Below are 15,796 nucleotides of genomic sequence, written 5' to 3'. Positions count from 1 at the left end.
TTTCAAGATTGTTCGGTGTTTTTAGTCATGAGAGGCTAAAATCCTCAACAAAGGTTGATGATGAAACCTCATCAATGATAACACTTACATTCTTGTCATGATGTTCATAGATTCGATATTTTTTATCATTTCATATTCGAGTTTTATTTCAATTTATGGATTTATTTCTTTAGATTGAGAATTTTATTTTAAGTGGATATTTGTTGTGTTTTAACCGATGGATACATCGATTGATTTCTTTTAGATTGGGGTATCCATTGTGATTTATTTGACAAACGGATACAATTGATGATTTCTACTCTAAGGGATAATCGTTGTGATTTGTTTTTGAATTGGATTCATCAAATGGTTTCACGCTTTGTTGTTTAAGAACTTGAATATCGAGCTCCTTTGAATCGAATTTATAAATAGAATGCAAGAGTATGGTATTTTATTTGATTTGGTGGATTCCGATACCTTAGTGTTTTTTTATTCTTTGTGTTGTTTACTCATTTTTATTTATTTGTTCTTAAAAAAATTCAAAACGCGACTCTAGGTTAAAATATAATTAATCTAAATAGAAATTGATTTTTTTTTTTTGTGTTTACACACAATTCCCTATGAATATGATCTCGCACTTGCATGCATTATACTACATACGACTCGTGCGCTTTGGAGTAAAATTTGCACATCATGGGGCAGCACTTAGCAAACTCTTGAGGATAAGTGAGAGTATAAATTCATTTATAATTATGATGATATGTTATGTTTTGTAATGTTATGTGCTTAAAGCATGTTGATTTTAACTAATGTTTTATTTATCATGCTATGAACTTTACTGCTTCATATTATAAAATGTGGAGTTAATTATGTAGTAAGAAAATGCAAAGAAATATATTTATGTTTTAGTACTATGTATCAAACTGTCTATCACATGGTTTACTATTTAGCCACACTTTTATTGAAAACAACTTTGTGAACACACTTCATATGTGGCTATCTAGTAAACACTAATGATGAGATATTTTATAAACAACCGAGAACTCAGATTATAAATGGTCAGTTTGCTTGAACTTGCTGAGTTGTAGACTCACCCCTTCTACTTATAATTTTTATAGATGCGGTTGAGGAGGAGGAAGAAGAAGATGTGGGCCTGTTTGAGTGTCTGATCTATAATAAGTGAGGCTGACTGTGAGCCTAAGTTTTTGGAAAAATTGACGTACTTGAAGTCAATAGTGAAAATACTTGTAGTATTATGCTTCATTTGTTTTGGCGTAAAATGATTTCTGAAAAATGATTTTGGCATTTTACGGTGTTTGGTAGGGGCGAAAACAATGGTCAACAGAAATAATTTTCAGTTTGACCGTAAAAGCTTCTTTAAATTTTGGAAAACAATTTATGGTTTTCAACTGTAAATCGTTTTTCAAAATTAAACTCTTCGTCCTTACATGCACGTTTGATATCCAATTGCTGGAATCCAGCAATAGTCGGTTGTCGGAATTCAACCAGCGTTGGAATTCGGCAACATCCGATCACCACGTCGGAGCCGGCCGGAATCCGGCCATGGTTAGAAGCCAACCAGATATGGCCAAAATGACCAGGATCCAGTCAGGTCTGGCCAAAACGTCTGGAATTTGGCCGGCTCTGGCCAGATCCGGCAGGATCAATGGCCGGATTTGGCCAACATGGCTAGGATCCAGCCGGATCTAACCGGATCCGGAGGAGTCCTGCCAAAATCCGGCAATTTTGGCCAGATCCAGCCAAACCTGCTTGCCGGAATCCGACAGCAGTGACCAGACGTTGTCGAATTCCGGCGGCAGTTACCGGATTTTGATCTTCACCTTTCGTAATTTTTTCATGCGAGCCAAACGCCGGAAAATATTTTCGAGAAAATCATTTTTTCTAAAAATGAATTCGTGGAAAATATTGATTTCCGTCGAAACAAACGGAACATTAGATGTGTATTTTAGTATGCCACTTATGACAACTTCTAATCTATAGTGTATTGTTAATAACCTTGTAAAAGATGTAGCCTGCTGACTGTGGCAGTTTTGAAAAACTAAGTTCTTATTTGTTGATATTTATATAATATGTAAAGTTTTAATTAGATGCTCTGGTACAATTATACTTTTAAGAAAACTTTTATCTTTAAAAAAAAAAAAAAAGTGTCTGCTGCTATTTTATGTTATAGTGTTACGTGTAATTTTAGATAATTACACTTACGGCTTACTTAGAAAGCTCGGGTGCTACACTACCAAAAAGTATCAATGTTCCCCAATGACGAAAATACCCTTAATATATATATAAACTGAAATCTTAAAAAAAAAAATGAAAAAACCAAGGGGTGCAAAGATTGGGGTATGTTGACAATTTTTTGGTAGTTTGAGGGGAGACATTATCATTTGGGTGATAGTTTAGAAGCAAGTATATGAACTATTTCCTAAATATAAAGTACTTTGTTTTTTGAATAATTTTAATTAAATTACTTTTTATTTAAAAAAATTTATAGTGTTTTCAAAACCGTTGAAGGACCAGGCCTGTTATTACCGTGCACAATAATGATGAATAATATGGAATGAAAAGAGAGATCAAGAGTTCTGTAAGATATAGATTTAACGTGGTTCGACAATTTGTCTAGTTTATTGGTACTCTCATATTACTCTTTATACCGAAAAGAATATGAGCCACTTATTCCAACAAGGCCAATTATATTTGTAGCAGAGATCACTATGTTCATAAAACATGGGGATTCTTTTGGATCGAGGAAGTTGTCTCTTATAAGTCGTAACATAGGAGTCTCACAATTTAATTTAATTTAACTTATTCATTTTTTAGCTAGAGCTTCTTTTGGTTATGGAAGTTCCTTTTTTAACCAACCTAGTGTGTATCTTTACTAGAGCTGTAAAAAAGGGAGAAGTGCTAGTAGAAAGAGAATTCTCAACTCATGATAATAGAGTACTATTATCGTCCTAGTAGATGCTCTCGTATAAAATCATGATTTCAATTAGTTGAATGCTTTCAAAAAGGTTAAAAAATAATAATAATTTTAAAAAAATAAAAATAAAAAAAATAAAAAATAAAAAAAATAAAAAGAAGAAGAAGAAGAAGAAAAGTCCCAATAGGTTTGATAGTAACAATCCAAGCTATTTGGGGGTGTTAATAGTAGTTAGTGTGCGACTCTGTGTGCCCAAGAATAACTCCCACGAAGTGAGCCTCCTCAGCTCAAAGGTAGCCCAAGTAGACTTATTCTGAACGGGTCATAGAGGTTGACGAATTCCGGCCAAGCCTATATCAGCAAGCACACTGGCTCCAAAAAATAATCTTGTGGAGACTGAAGGGCATACTGGCCTATGCCACCTGTACCCTTAACTCTCCATTATTTCCAAAGGCAAGGGAACATTTAACGGAATATACGGAGTTACAAAATCAAATATCAAATTTGTTATCCCTTGGACCCACTTTTTAACCAATGAAGCGCGGTAAAACACTCCATTAAGAAAAAGAAAGAGGCTCATGAGATACCCATCATTCTTGCCAAACACTTCTACATTCTTTAAGCTCCTTATTTTCTCCAATTGACACCGACTTAATAATCAGAATGAACCCTCGCCAGAACCCAAAAGGATTCTTCTTGCTTGGGAGTTGGGATTTCCAACAGGTTCTTCAGGTAACAAATGCACTATGGCTCAAAACTTGTAGATTTGAAATAATAAAATGCGACATGTTGTGCTCTATGTGGGAAAGTTATTCATGCATTCACTTGCTGTGGAGAAGAAAATTGCATGATTTTGAATTCAATCAACCAGAGCATTTCATATGACTGCTAGATGTTAATGCATGAGAGAGAGAGAGAGAGAGAGAGAGTTAAGGTTATAGAGCAAATCTTACCGCCATCACGGGCATCAACAGGCACGTGGATACACCGATATATAACCTTACCCAACTCTACCTTACTTGGATCAGGTTGACAAAAATTAATCATAATTTTGTTCATCAACAGGAGCAAAACATCTTGGATTTGGATGAACTGAACTAACTAACAATACACCACCAGAGCAGGGAAAAAAAGAGAGATAAAAATGGATCAATCACTTTGAGATAGAGGATTCTGTCCCAACCACCAGCTGTGGTGGGGTTGAATGTCCAGATTTGTTTCCAGATGATGGCAGTTTGTCGGATTCAAGCCGCCGGACATTTCCTATCAATTTCACCACTTCTGGCATTTTAGGTCTCTGATCTGGCATCCTCACCACACATGACATTGCTATCTGTAACATCTCCACCATCTCTTCCTCAATATTTGGGTACCTCATCAGCTCTAGGTCAAACACTTCAGCTGTCCACTCTTCTCGGACAACTGAATGAACCCACCTCACCAAGTGGACAATCTCATCACCTGCTGTAGTATGGATGGGGGATTTTCCAGTGAGGAGCTCCAGTAAAACCACCCCAAAGCTGTAGACATCAGAAGGCTGTGCAGCTTTCCGTGTGTCCGTCACTTCTGGGGCTCGGTATCCAGCAGCTCGGGAGATAGGTGGGGCCAGTGAGCTCATTACAGTTGCCAGGCCAACATCGGAAACACATCCATACTGTTGGGAGTTTAGAAAGATGTTTGAGGATTTGATGTTGCCATGGACTAGCTTCCCAGCATTCTCTAAATGGATACGAGCAATGCCTCTTGCCGCACCTATAGCTATTCTTAGACGGGTATCCCAATCCAAAGGGGTCCTATCCTCTCCTCTTTTACCTGAAAAGTCATAAGCATTAGAAGAGATTATGGGTTTATAGAGACTAAGCACCTACAGAGTAAAACAATCCAACCAGGACTAATAAACTGAGAAATACTTTCTTATTTCAATTGATACAATTTTACCAAGGAAAAGCTAATACATGTGACATAAGAATTGGGTATCTGGTTCCGTGATGATTATCAGGTCACATTAGCAAACAGTTCTTAATGCTTTAACACCAATAGTCAGGTATCTCTACCACCCAGGGACCAATATTCTGCATGGCTTGCAAGATGCATGTGACCACAAGATTCTCAAATCCTAGCATGGAAGAAACATCAAATGGTATTCCAAACTGTAGGCTGCCCACACAACATTGTGCAGCCTGAATTGGCTTTATTGTTCAGATCATGTCAAGGCTAGCCATAACTTTCAAAAGCTTGAAACTGTTGGCTATTCTTTTCTAAATAATTCTTGTAGCACTTAAAGCCCTCACAAATTACTAAATAATAACATTGCAGAAAGAATGAGTAAAGCCAGATTGACTTTAAAGTCTAATTCTTATTATGGGGATCGACAGTTGAACTTTTACTCGATTATGCTCCTAGAGAGAAGTTGAGCATTGATTCTCAAGGTATTCAACATGCATAGCCCTCTTAACATTCAAAATACTAAGAACAAAACTCATGAAGTTATGTTTTCGATCATTCTTTTCCAAACCCTCTTTTAATTTCTTTATACTCAAACCAAAGCCACTCCTTGGCACTAGCTACACAAGTCCTATTTTGACGTTATGCTCTATCTAGGGCAGTATTAACTGTCAAATCATATGCTCGCAATATCCTTTCTCACTCACTCTATTCTCTGAACAATAAAAGTCTCTAAGTATTCTATCCCCTACCGAGATTGCAGGAAAACCTTTCTAGAAGATGACCTCAAAGGAACGCAAAACTACAGGAATGAAATTCATACTACAAAGTTTCATGTTTTATGCCTCAAACTAAAGGCATTCCTTTTAACTGTAAGACATGGGAAGAATAATTCAAGTAGAGATGGATATCCATACCAAGTCAGTGTCCGAGAACTGTCTAAGTGATATTTTATTTCTAAATCCCTACCTCTGATGTCCAAACCTGTAAGCAAGCCCTATTGAAAAGACAATCTCAAGGGATCCTAGGTAATTGTTTGCAAGACCACTTTGTTCAGATTATGCAAGTCATCCCTAAATACAACTTCTCACCTTCTTGGACAATGTAATTGTCCAAGCCTTGGAAAAATCTGGCACAAATGAAATTTATTTGCTTATATATGTGATACTTGCACGTCCATGTGTGATTATTTGCATTTGCACTCTCGCATTCAAGGCATTGAAGTACAAAAAATTCTAAAGCTGCATACGTGTTAGCTCAACTACATGGGGAAAAGGTAAGACGGATTATCCCAACATCAAGGTTAATAAATTTGAAAATGCATAAACTTAACACCTCATAATACCCTAATACCCAATAGAGTTGTTGGCTAGTTGGAAAAGTAAGTTTGGAACCCACCATAATATAGAAGCCTAAAGGATGGTTCCCTTGTACTTAATGTAGTGTATTTAGCCGGAACGCAATGCACAGGGTTTAGTATAAATGTGTGAGTGTAAAATAATCGAGTATAAAGATGCAAGTGTGAGTACTTAATAATAGCATAGTTGAGCCCGGCTTAAGCTTTTGAGTTGTGTGGTGTCTCAATATACTATGTTATGGGCTCACTAAAAAAATATATTATGGATTTCCCCAACATATCAATCTCATTAACAAGTGGTATCAAAGCCGATGATGGTGTGCTGTATGGTAGAGCGGCGTAGGCACAAACAAAGGTCACTATAGTATGTACAAAAAGGTGCAAGGAACGAGTATGGATGGCATGGGCGTGACAAGGTCTTGAAGTAGGAACAAATGTGCAAGCTGTGAGAATGGACAAGGGACCTTGTAGAAGAAAAAGGTTAATGGCACATGCACAAACGAAAGTCTATGGAGTAGGGACAAATGTGTATGGCGTGGGCAAACCCACATAGCCCACAAGTAATCTTGGAGAGGGTCCATAAGATTGATAAAAAAAAGCTTCCGTTTGAAGGGGAGTATAGCAATGTGGTGATGGACTCACACATTAAGGGGAGATTGTTGAGAATATATGTGTGAGTGTAAAATGATTGAGTCCTACAATGAAAAGATTTAAGAAGTGTAAGTGGTTAATATAGTTGGGCCCAAACCCATAAGCTTAAGCTTTTGGGTTGTATGGTGTCTCGATAGGGTTATATTATGGGCTTGCTAAAAAACTCTCCAAGGTATTAATCTCCTTAACACACGGAATTTTGAATATTGTGAGAGCTCGATGAGAGTTAAAAGCTTTCATGTTCAAATCACTCTATGTTTGGCCTACTGCCCACAATAGCCTTCCATTTTCTAATTTTCTTGAGTTTATGAATTTGTGTTCTTCTTCTTCTCCCTAATTAGGTGTCTCTCACGTATTCTCTTGTGTAGTAGGCTGCAACCTTATGCGCTTTCTAATAAGGTGAATTACTTATAAGAAAAAGAAACACCTCATAATAGATCCAACAAGTCAAGAGATACAATCAAGCTTAGTTGAACCCAAGACCATTTCAAACAGAGACAGAAGAATGGTGACATTCCCTTTCACTAAAGCTTTAGAAACATTCAGACTAAAATATTTTGATTGAACACTCTAACAGCTAAGCCTTTGGTAGTATGCATCAGAAGGACTAGAGCTACACTGGGCATTAATTGGAAAGTTTTAGCTTCCAATATGAAAATTGCAACTATAGCAGTTTATCTTCGGGACTTATAAATAGGATAAAATTACAAAAATTTAACTCATCAAAACAGAAACACAGAGGTTTAAGAAAGCAACATACCATGTAACAAAGCCGAGACACTCCCTTGGCTGTAATAATCATACACCATCAGCTTCTCATCTTTGGAATAGTAATATGCCTTCAGCTCCACCACATTCTCATGTCTGATACCTCCCGCAATCTCCATCTGCTGCTCAAAATCCCGCTTCCCAGCGCTCACCTCCTTCAACCTCTTCACCACCACAGTCGTTGCATCCTCTAGAATCGCCTTATAAGCCATACCAAATGTCCCCTTTCCTAGTATCTCAGCAGATGCCCTCAGTAAATCCTCCAAATCAAATGTATAGTTACAACCCTCAAAGAAAACCAGCCTATTATTTGCATCTTGATTCCTCGAAATCACTTTCTCAGGTGACATCTCTCCCTTCTGCAACTTTCCCGATAACAACTCATTTCCCCTGTTTCTTCTCAAGCAGCAAACGAGTATTAGAAAAACAAATGCCACAACGCCTAGAACACCACCAGCAATTATAATTCCCAACAATGCCGTTTCACCAAGCCCTGGAGAATTCCTAGGCTTTGGGTAAGCTTCTGGAGAGGGGGGAAACACTTGAGGAAGGTTAGGAGGTAAATTTTCGAAAGAAACGTTGTTACCACTAAACATCAACCTCGGAAACCTCCGAAGTGACTTAGGAACAGTACCATTCAGATCATTGTTGGACAAATTTAGTACTTGCAACTTGGGCAAATCGAGATCAGGGATTTCACCAGAAAGTGAATTGTTTGCAAGATTCAAACCCGCCAGCTGAGTCAGGTTCGAGAGCGAGTAAGGAATGCTCCCATTGAAACCATTGTTAGACAAATTGATAATAGTCAAGTTTTTCCAAACTGAGAAATCCGATGGCAATGGACCCGAGAAGTTGTTGAATTGAAGGTACAGAAAAGATAAGTTTCTGAGCTCAGCAAGATCAGAAGGAAAATTCCCAGTAATGACATTGGATCTGAGGCTCAAAGTTTGCAAAGCTGAGAGGCGGCTTAGAGTGTTGGGTGGAATCGGACCGTCAAATCCGACTCCGGGCAATCGGAGGGCTATTACGCGAGAGTTATCCTCACTACAAGTCACTCCGGTCCAGTTGTTACATACAGTGGAGCTCTCGTTCCAGTTGAGAGAGCGAGAATGAGGGAAATTGCTCACAAAGTCGAGCAGAGCTCGCTTATCCTCAACTGGGTCCGCATTTCCTTGAAATAAAATCAAACCCACCAAGAAAATAGAAGAGAAAATAACACCCAGAACTTCCATTTGTCTCACTCTTCTTCAAAAACTCTTAACCATTCAAGCAGATAACGAGCTGTTTCTGCAATAAACAAACAAACAAAAAAATCCTTTCTTTTACATCTATGTTTTTCTCCTATGGCTTTAGCTGAATACGAACCAAAAAACACACTATAAACGAAAAATTCAAAAAAAAGCGAAAGAGAAAAGCCCAAAAAATATATATATATATATATCAGATTCCGAGATCATTGTCGGTAAAAGTAGAAGCGAGTTCTGAGAAAATTCACGTAAAGAAATGAGCTTGCAGGCTTTGAATAATGCATTCTAGTCAAAAAGAGGCTTATTTTAGTCTGTAAAAGCGGTGTGTTTCACCAGAAACCGTGCTTCTTTTCTTTTTGTTCTTTCTTCTTTAACTCTTTTCGTTGAATTTGCAAAATCGAGAATATATTGGAACAAATAAAGAAAACACGAAGCAAGTTCCTCGAGAGCCGCGCAGTAGAAACAAGAAACAGAAGTTACCAATCAGAGAGAGCCCACTGAGCGTTAGCTACATTTACATACCATTTCTTTTCAGATCTGAACCAAGGAGAGAGCCTCTCTTCTCGTGAATGCTCGCTAAACACCGTACAACTCTGCCTCCCAGAGAAAACATAAACATTAATTTCTATTAGGAACCCAGTCTGAGAGTAGCACGTGAAACGTGTGTGTGGGTGCGTGTGTGAAAAAAACGTACGAGTGATGATAATGGGTACTCGCCAAAGTAGCATCCAGTGCTCAAAAGCATGGAAAGCTATTATTTTCCTCACACACACAGAGTCAGAGGTGAGTGGTGTGAAAAACGTAAGCGCAATGATTTCTCTGAGTTAATGGGTGCTCACCAAAGTAGCATCCAATGCCAAAAGGCAGAGAAAAAAAGCTATAATTTTCCACTTACAGAGAGTCAAAGAAGGTGGTTGAGATTAACAAACACAGAGACCGCCATTGACGCTTTTGAAACAGCTCCCAACGGCTCTATTTCTTGTTCCTGAAAGATAGCCAAGCGAGCTATGCGACTGAGAGTCCTCGAAGATTTGGGTTCTTTTAAGGTAACCGACGGGTTGCGAGAAATAACGGTGAATGAGTGGACGGAAAACCGCCCTGTTTTACTCACGGGAGGTTGGGTTTTTGGGAATCCGTGACGTGGCGTGGGCCAGGGCCTGCCAAGTAGGTCCATTAATTAAATACGTGGGGCCAGGAAGAAAATTATAGAAATCATAGCCGTTTGACTTAGATGAGGAGTTTTGTGTAGATGAAAATCCAACCGTTGATTGGATAAGGAGGGAAATCTTGTCTTTACGTTGTCTCATATGGGAGATGGGTCTCCTAGCATTCTTAAACTGTTCCCTTTCTTTAAAATGAATGCTCAAGATTTATCATCCCAACTATTTTGAAGAAAAGAAAATGGTCAATTACTTTTTATTACGTGCATTTAACTCGAAATAAACAGATTTTCCGGTTACAAAAAATTTATGTTTTTGTGTAATAATTTAATGACATACCACGTCAAATTAATTAGTCATTTTTGCGGTCATAATCGGCTTTAAAAGTTTGAGAAAATGGTTTGACCGCTTCAAAAATCTTTAAGGATGATTGACTACCTTCTCAAGACTTTTGGGTTTGGTTAAGACTTCTTAAAAGGTGGTTGGACTTTCCCTCCGAAAATAGTAAACAGGGTGGTTGGACTTTTCCTAAACACTTAAAAGAGGTGGCAAGTCTACCCCCAGAAGCCTTGAGGATGGCCAACCATCCCAAAACTCTAGAGGGGTTGGCCAGCCCCTCAAGTCTCTAGCCACCTCTTAAGGCTTATCTGGTGGTTGATTGTTTAAAAAAAAATTAGAAGTGGTCCGGTCATACTCTTTGGATTGTTAGCTAAAAAAGTTAGTTCTGGATTTTTTATTTTTTTTAGAAAAATGTTTGATTTCATTCTCTTGAACATCTCTTGCCTATCTTCGTACAAGAAATGTACAAATTCACTGTTTGATCTATGGGACCACATGTATATTCAATGGTGTCCATCTCCGTATAAGAGATATGCAAAAGAATAATATCAAACACATCTCTTCTTTTAACTTTAAAATGGAAGACATGGAAGTAATGCTACAACTTTAATCTTCCTTGTGTCCTCCTACTATATAAATAAAGATGTGAAAACTACAGAAATTAATGAAAGTAAAAATAAAAACTGTACATTAAGGTGAATACGAATCTGTCTCTTAAACAAATATTATCTTATAATTATACAATAAGTTTTGCAATAGCTTTAAACAATAAATTGTATAACAACAAAGAAGAAGCAGAGAAAGACAAGTTAATCTCAATTATGCTTAAAAATTATATTTTATATAATTACAGAAGCAGTTTATTACTGTCGAAATAACAGTTTCTGACTATGAAAAAACAGTTTGAAATGGGAGTTTCTGATGGTAGAAAAAAACAGTTAAATACTTTAAAAAATATGATGGTTAGAATAGCAGTTGTGCAAATGTGCGGCGATGCTACATGCGTGCATCCAAAGTGACACAACTAACATGGGTGTACCCAAAATCCAATCTAAAATAAAAGGGAAAATGATTTGTTTTCCGTCCCCCACCCATCACTTTTTAATAAAAAAAAAATGACTTTAGATATCACATCGAAAGTCACTTTTTTATTAAAAATTATTTTTTATTAAAAAGTGACGGTTGGAGGACAGTTCCCGTCCCCCATGAATCACTGCTCAAATAAAAGTAAGATATATCCTTATACGGCACACAAAAAACTCATAGCTTTTCAATGTAAGCAAAGTGTAAATGAAAAAGTAGAGGGAAAGTTTAAAATTTGAAATTGGAAGGAAACTAAATTTTCATGAAATAATCTTCAACACTTCTCATATGTCATGTAGCTTTTAAAATTACTATAGAGTCTTATTTGTAGTATTATTCCCGCTAGTGATTTACTTCACATAATAATGATTTGGATTTTATTTTTTGGATGAATTCCGAAAATTTTGCTTCACCCAAGCATTACCGGTGAGATTATACCTTGTAAAAGTTTTATAGTATTATAGAGTTTCTATTTGCAATGCTTTTTAGTTTTTACAACCGTTATTTTATTTAAATGTTACCTAAAATAAACTTTTTTCTAAGAATGTTACAATTTTTAAGTTAGAACTTGGAACGCCAGATCTAATGGTCAAAAAGAAAAAAGGAAAAAAGAAAAAGAAAAATAGACCAAAGTGTTACATGCTTTTTTCTGAATTTTTTTTTTCCCAATTTTAAGGTAGGGTATTTTTGTTATTTTGGGTTGGGAAGAAAGATATTGCAACCCCAATAGTAAATCGATCGGTAGGACACATTAATCAAATTGAAAGATTGAAAGGACATTACAAATTGTGTAGTAAATTGAGGAGATAAGTGTAATTTTCTTCTAAATTATTTCCTCGAGTTAAACAAACAACGTCATGTTTTCCATTAGTTATTTTTTTTACAAATTTCAAATGCATTTCCTAATTAATCAAACTAAGTAGTAATTATGATCTCCCTAAGTAAATAAAATGAAGATCCAAGTTGTGTAAGTTTCAATGTTTCATGTGGTATTTAAAATTAATTGGTGATTTAGAAGTATACATTTCACATTTTATTCAACATGTCAAGTTTTCAATAGTTTAGAGAGTAGGCATTTTGTCATTATACGTGAGAGTATCGTCACGTTTTATATTGTTTAATTATATGATTTCTAGAGATAGTTTGCCATCACATAAATCTCATGAAAATAATATTGAAAATGCCTTAATTACGTAATTAAGCATAAAGCTTTAGTTTTGGCAACCCAACTTAGAGCATCCACATCAAACTCGGTACTTTAAACTTTTCTCCAAATATTGCTAAAACTTCTCAAAATCTCTCATGCATTAAACTCCCATTTCTTTTACCAAAATGGATCTCGTCAGATTCTATCACCAAATTTAACGCTCAAAATCTCTACGACATTCTATTTTTTTTTATTTTTTTATTTTATCTCATTCTCACGCATTCTTCCCATCTTCACTTTCATCTCCCTCTGGCCTTCCTCCCTTTCTTCACCCCCAAGCCCAAGATTTTATTTTCCACACCTGGCTCGCACTGGCGGAACCCTTGGCACCCATGGCTTCCTCGGCAACAACGGTGCCGACGTGTCGTGCATCCGGAGAGAGACCAACGCTAGAATCCATTGCAAGGCAGCGGCGCCCGGATCGTCCTCAGATCTGCGTTGAAAGCCGAGCTAGGTTTCTAGCTCCTCGTCCCTCTGAAATTGGTAGAAAATCCGAGCTCCTCGTCGCCGTCGAAGAAAATCCCTTTTTTCTAGCTCCTCGTCGTCGGATCCGGGTTTATAGCTCCTCGTCCCTCTGAAATTGGTAAAAAATTCGAGCTCCTCGCCGTGCTCCTCATCCCTCTGAAAGTCGTCCGATCTGGGTTGTCTTCAACTTGGTAGAAAAATAATTTTTTTTTGGTGATTGTCGTGCTTTGGGATTTGATTTAATCTCGTAGGATGAAAATTGGTAGAAAATCCCGCAACCTAATTTGAAGTTTTTGGTTATGTGAGTAGCCGATTGTAGTGGGATTGTTTTTGGTAGGAAAATTTGATTCTCATACAATTAAATTGGTTGGTGTCCAAACTAATAAAAAACAATATATAATTAAAATAGAGAAATATTTAGAGAGTTTGATATAGGAAGTGTCTCAAAAGTGAGAGATAAAATCAAAAAAGTAGATTGTTCGGGTTAAATTTGGAGAAAATTTTGGAGAGCTTGATGTGGATGCTCTTAGGTATTGAAAATGCCTTAATTAGGTAATGTTGAAAAGCTTCATTTTGTCTCACAGTTAGTATCTCGTTTATGATTAAAGATGAAAATAGTACTTCCGTCTAAAAATTAATGGAAGTCCACGTCAGCACTCTTAAAAAATTGACACATGCTATATGTCCCATTAAAAATAAAATTTAACAATATAACAATTAAAAAATCTAAAATATATATATATATATATATATATATATATATATATTTTTTTTTAAAAAAAAAACCTTTTAAAAAAAGAAGAAGAAGAAGATAGGAGTGACTTGAACCAACCCCATGACTAGTTTGGGGGTGGACGAATCACCCCCAAAGATTAAAATGGGGTGGCCGAAACCACCCCCAAGAGCCTTGGGGGTGGCTCAGCCACTCCTGTTTGGCCCGGGGTAGGTTCAGCCACTCCCAAAGGTCAAATTTTAAGTTGATTTTTGGACGAAAATTAGATAGAAGTATCATTTCTGTTTTTAACCATAAACGAAATATCATTTGTGATACGAAAAAAAAAAAAAAAAAGTCTTTAAATTACAAGGAGGTTAAAAGTATTTAACCTTACAATTTTTATTAAAACTTTCTTAAAGATTGACGTGACACTCCACGTGAGACTTCTACACGATGCAAAAACAAATTAAATTGTTTAATAGACTGAAACCGACTTAGCAGGTCTGTTTCAACCTTCAACCTACTTTTAAACGACCTCTCATGACTCTTCATCACAAAGCCATAATACGTTGGCCCAGCTTGTCGCTTTAGGTTGGTCGGAATCACCCACTCAAACGGAAACGGGAAGAAGGTGGACGGCGTCAGTCCAACGCCCCTTTGGCGATGCACCAATCAGAAATGGCGTGACAACTGACAACTGTCTGTCTGAGAGAAAGACCAACTACTTCTCTTGGGAGCATCCAAATTTGGAGGAATTTAGCCGTTGGATTTTTCCCATAATCCTCGAATTTCGAAACCCTGCATGTGTTCCTCAAAGAAATTGGGATTGACATTAATTCCTTTTATGGTGACTTTGTTCAGCTCAAGAAGGATGAATTTTGGGTGATTGAGATTTGAGATGCTTGGGAGGGTGGACATGAAGATAGGAACCATATGCTCATGTCTTGGATTTCTTCAGCATTTTGATTTGCCAAATTTGGCCTCTTATGCCTTCGAGCATTTCCAGTAAGCTAGTCAAATGCTTCAAAATAGTCAAATTTAACTATTCACTATTTACTATTCATTCTATAACTAATAAAATATTGAAAAAAAACTAAAACTAAAACTAGAACAATATGATATTCATGTTTCACACTATCTCTCCCACTCACTTTTCATTATAAAAGCGTGCATAATAATGCATATCATGATTATTGATGACGAATGTAATACTAACAATGCTAGTAAAATTGAATATGAACAAATCGATGAAACTCTCTATGTACAAATTTCTCTTTATTTTTATTTTTTAAATGATCAATTGCTTTGTTTTTGGTTGCTTTGCTTTCGTAAATTGTGTAATTTTCCTAGAATGTTGAACTGGTGCAACATTTGTACGATGTAATTAAAAGAACGTGTTGAAATTCAATATTTTTCTTTTTCATTGAGTGTTGGCAAAAATATAATAAAAAAAAAATGAGAAGTAATATTTAAATGCAACTAAATAGTATAATAGAAAATCTATTAGAGAGAATACAGAAAAAAACAATAGTTAAAGTACAGAGTTGTACTTTTTCAATAGCTACTTTGAGTATTACAGCTGGAGATGCTTTTAGATTCCCTAAAAAAAACAAGTACTTTTTTGAACGGTTTACTCTCCGTCTTTTCTTTCTCATGGACAATTTAGAAATAAATATGAACAGTTGAGCTTTTTTTTTTTTTTTTTTTCAATACCTAAACAAAAGTGAGAATATTGAAATAAGCATTGCTAGAGAATATATTTTTCATATGATTGTGATTATTTTTCATTCTAGACCAAAAAATTGTATTTTGACTATTCTGTTGTTGCAGAGAAAAAAAGTTTAATAATTGTTAAATTTGATAATTATAAGATATTTGTCTACTCTGCTTGAGATGGTCTGACATAGGGATGGAGCCATTCAGGAGCTTGGGAGGGCTTGGCCCCC

The 15,796-nt window shown here is 36.4% G+C and overlaps 1 protein-coding gene across 3 annotated transcripts; it reads right to left on the bottom strand.

Moving 5' to 3' along the window:
• Positions 1–3,843: 3,843 nt before the first annotated feature.
• On the bottom strand, positions 3,844–9,927 carry LOC133854348 (probable inactive receptor kinase At4g23740). Of its 3 annotated transcripts, none has more exons than XM_062290503.1 (4): positions 9,777–9,927; positions 9,404–9,474; positions 7,627–8,921; positions 3,844–4,726 (listed from the first exon to the last, which is right to left on the bottom strand). In XM_062290503.1, the coding sequence occupies exons 3-4, from the start codon at positions 8,864–8,866 to the stop codon at positions 4,068–4,070; spliced, it is 1,899 nt and encodes a 632-aa protein (XP_062146487.1). In that variant the 5' UTR covers positions 8,867–8,921; positions 9,404–9,474; positions 9,777–9,927; the 3' UTR covers positions 3,844–4,067. The 3 variants fall into 3 exon arrangements, with proteins under 3 accessions (XP_062146487.1, XP_062146488.1, XP_062146489.1); XM_062290504.1 differs by lacking the exon at positions 9,777–9,927 and adding an exon at positions 9,576–9,721; XM_062290505.1 differs by lacking the exon at positions 9,777–9,927 and adding an exon at positions 9,599–9,665.
• Between the last annotated feature and the right edge of the window lie 5,869 nt (positions 9,928–15,796).

The sequence above is a fragment of the Alnus glutinosa genome, chromosome 13, assembly GCF_958979055.1.
Source record: "Alnus glutinosa chromosome 13, dhAlnGlut1.1, whole genome shotgun sequence".
NCBI lineage: Eukaryota > Viridiplantae > Streptophyta > Magnoliopsida > Fagales > Betulaceae > Alnus > Alnus glutinosa.
Note: the sequence above shows the minus strand (reverse complement) of the source record. Positions and strands in the feature narration are given on the sequence as shown.

Coding starts and splice junctions, on each gene's coding strand:
- LOC133854348 (XM_062290503.1), bottom strand. CDS start 8,866: ATGGAAGTTCTGGGTGTTATTTTCTCTTCTATTTTCTTGGTGGGTTTG. Junction 4,727..7,626: donor TGTCTCGGCTTTGTTACATG/GTATGTTGCTTT, acceptor ATGACTTTTCAG/GTAAAAGAGGAGAGGATAGG.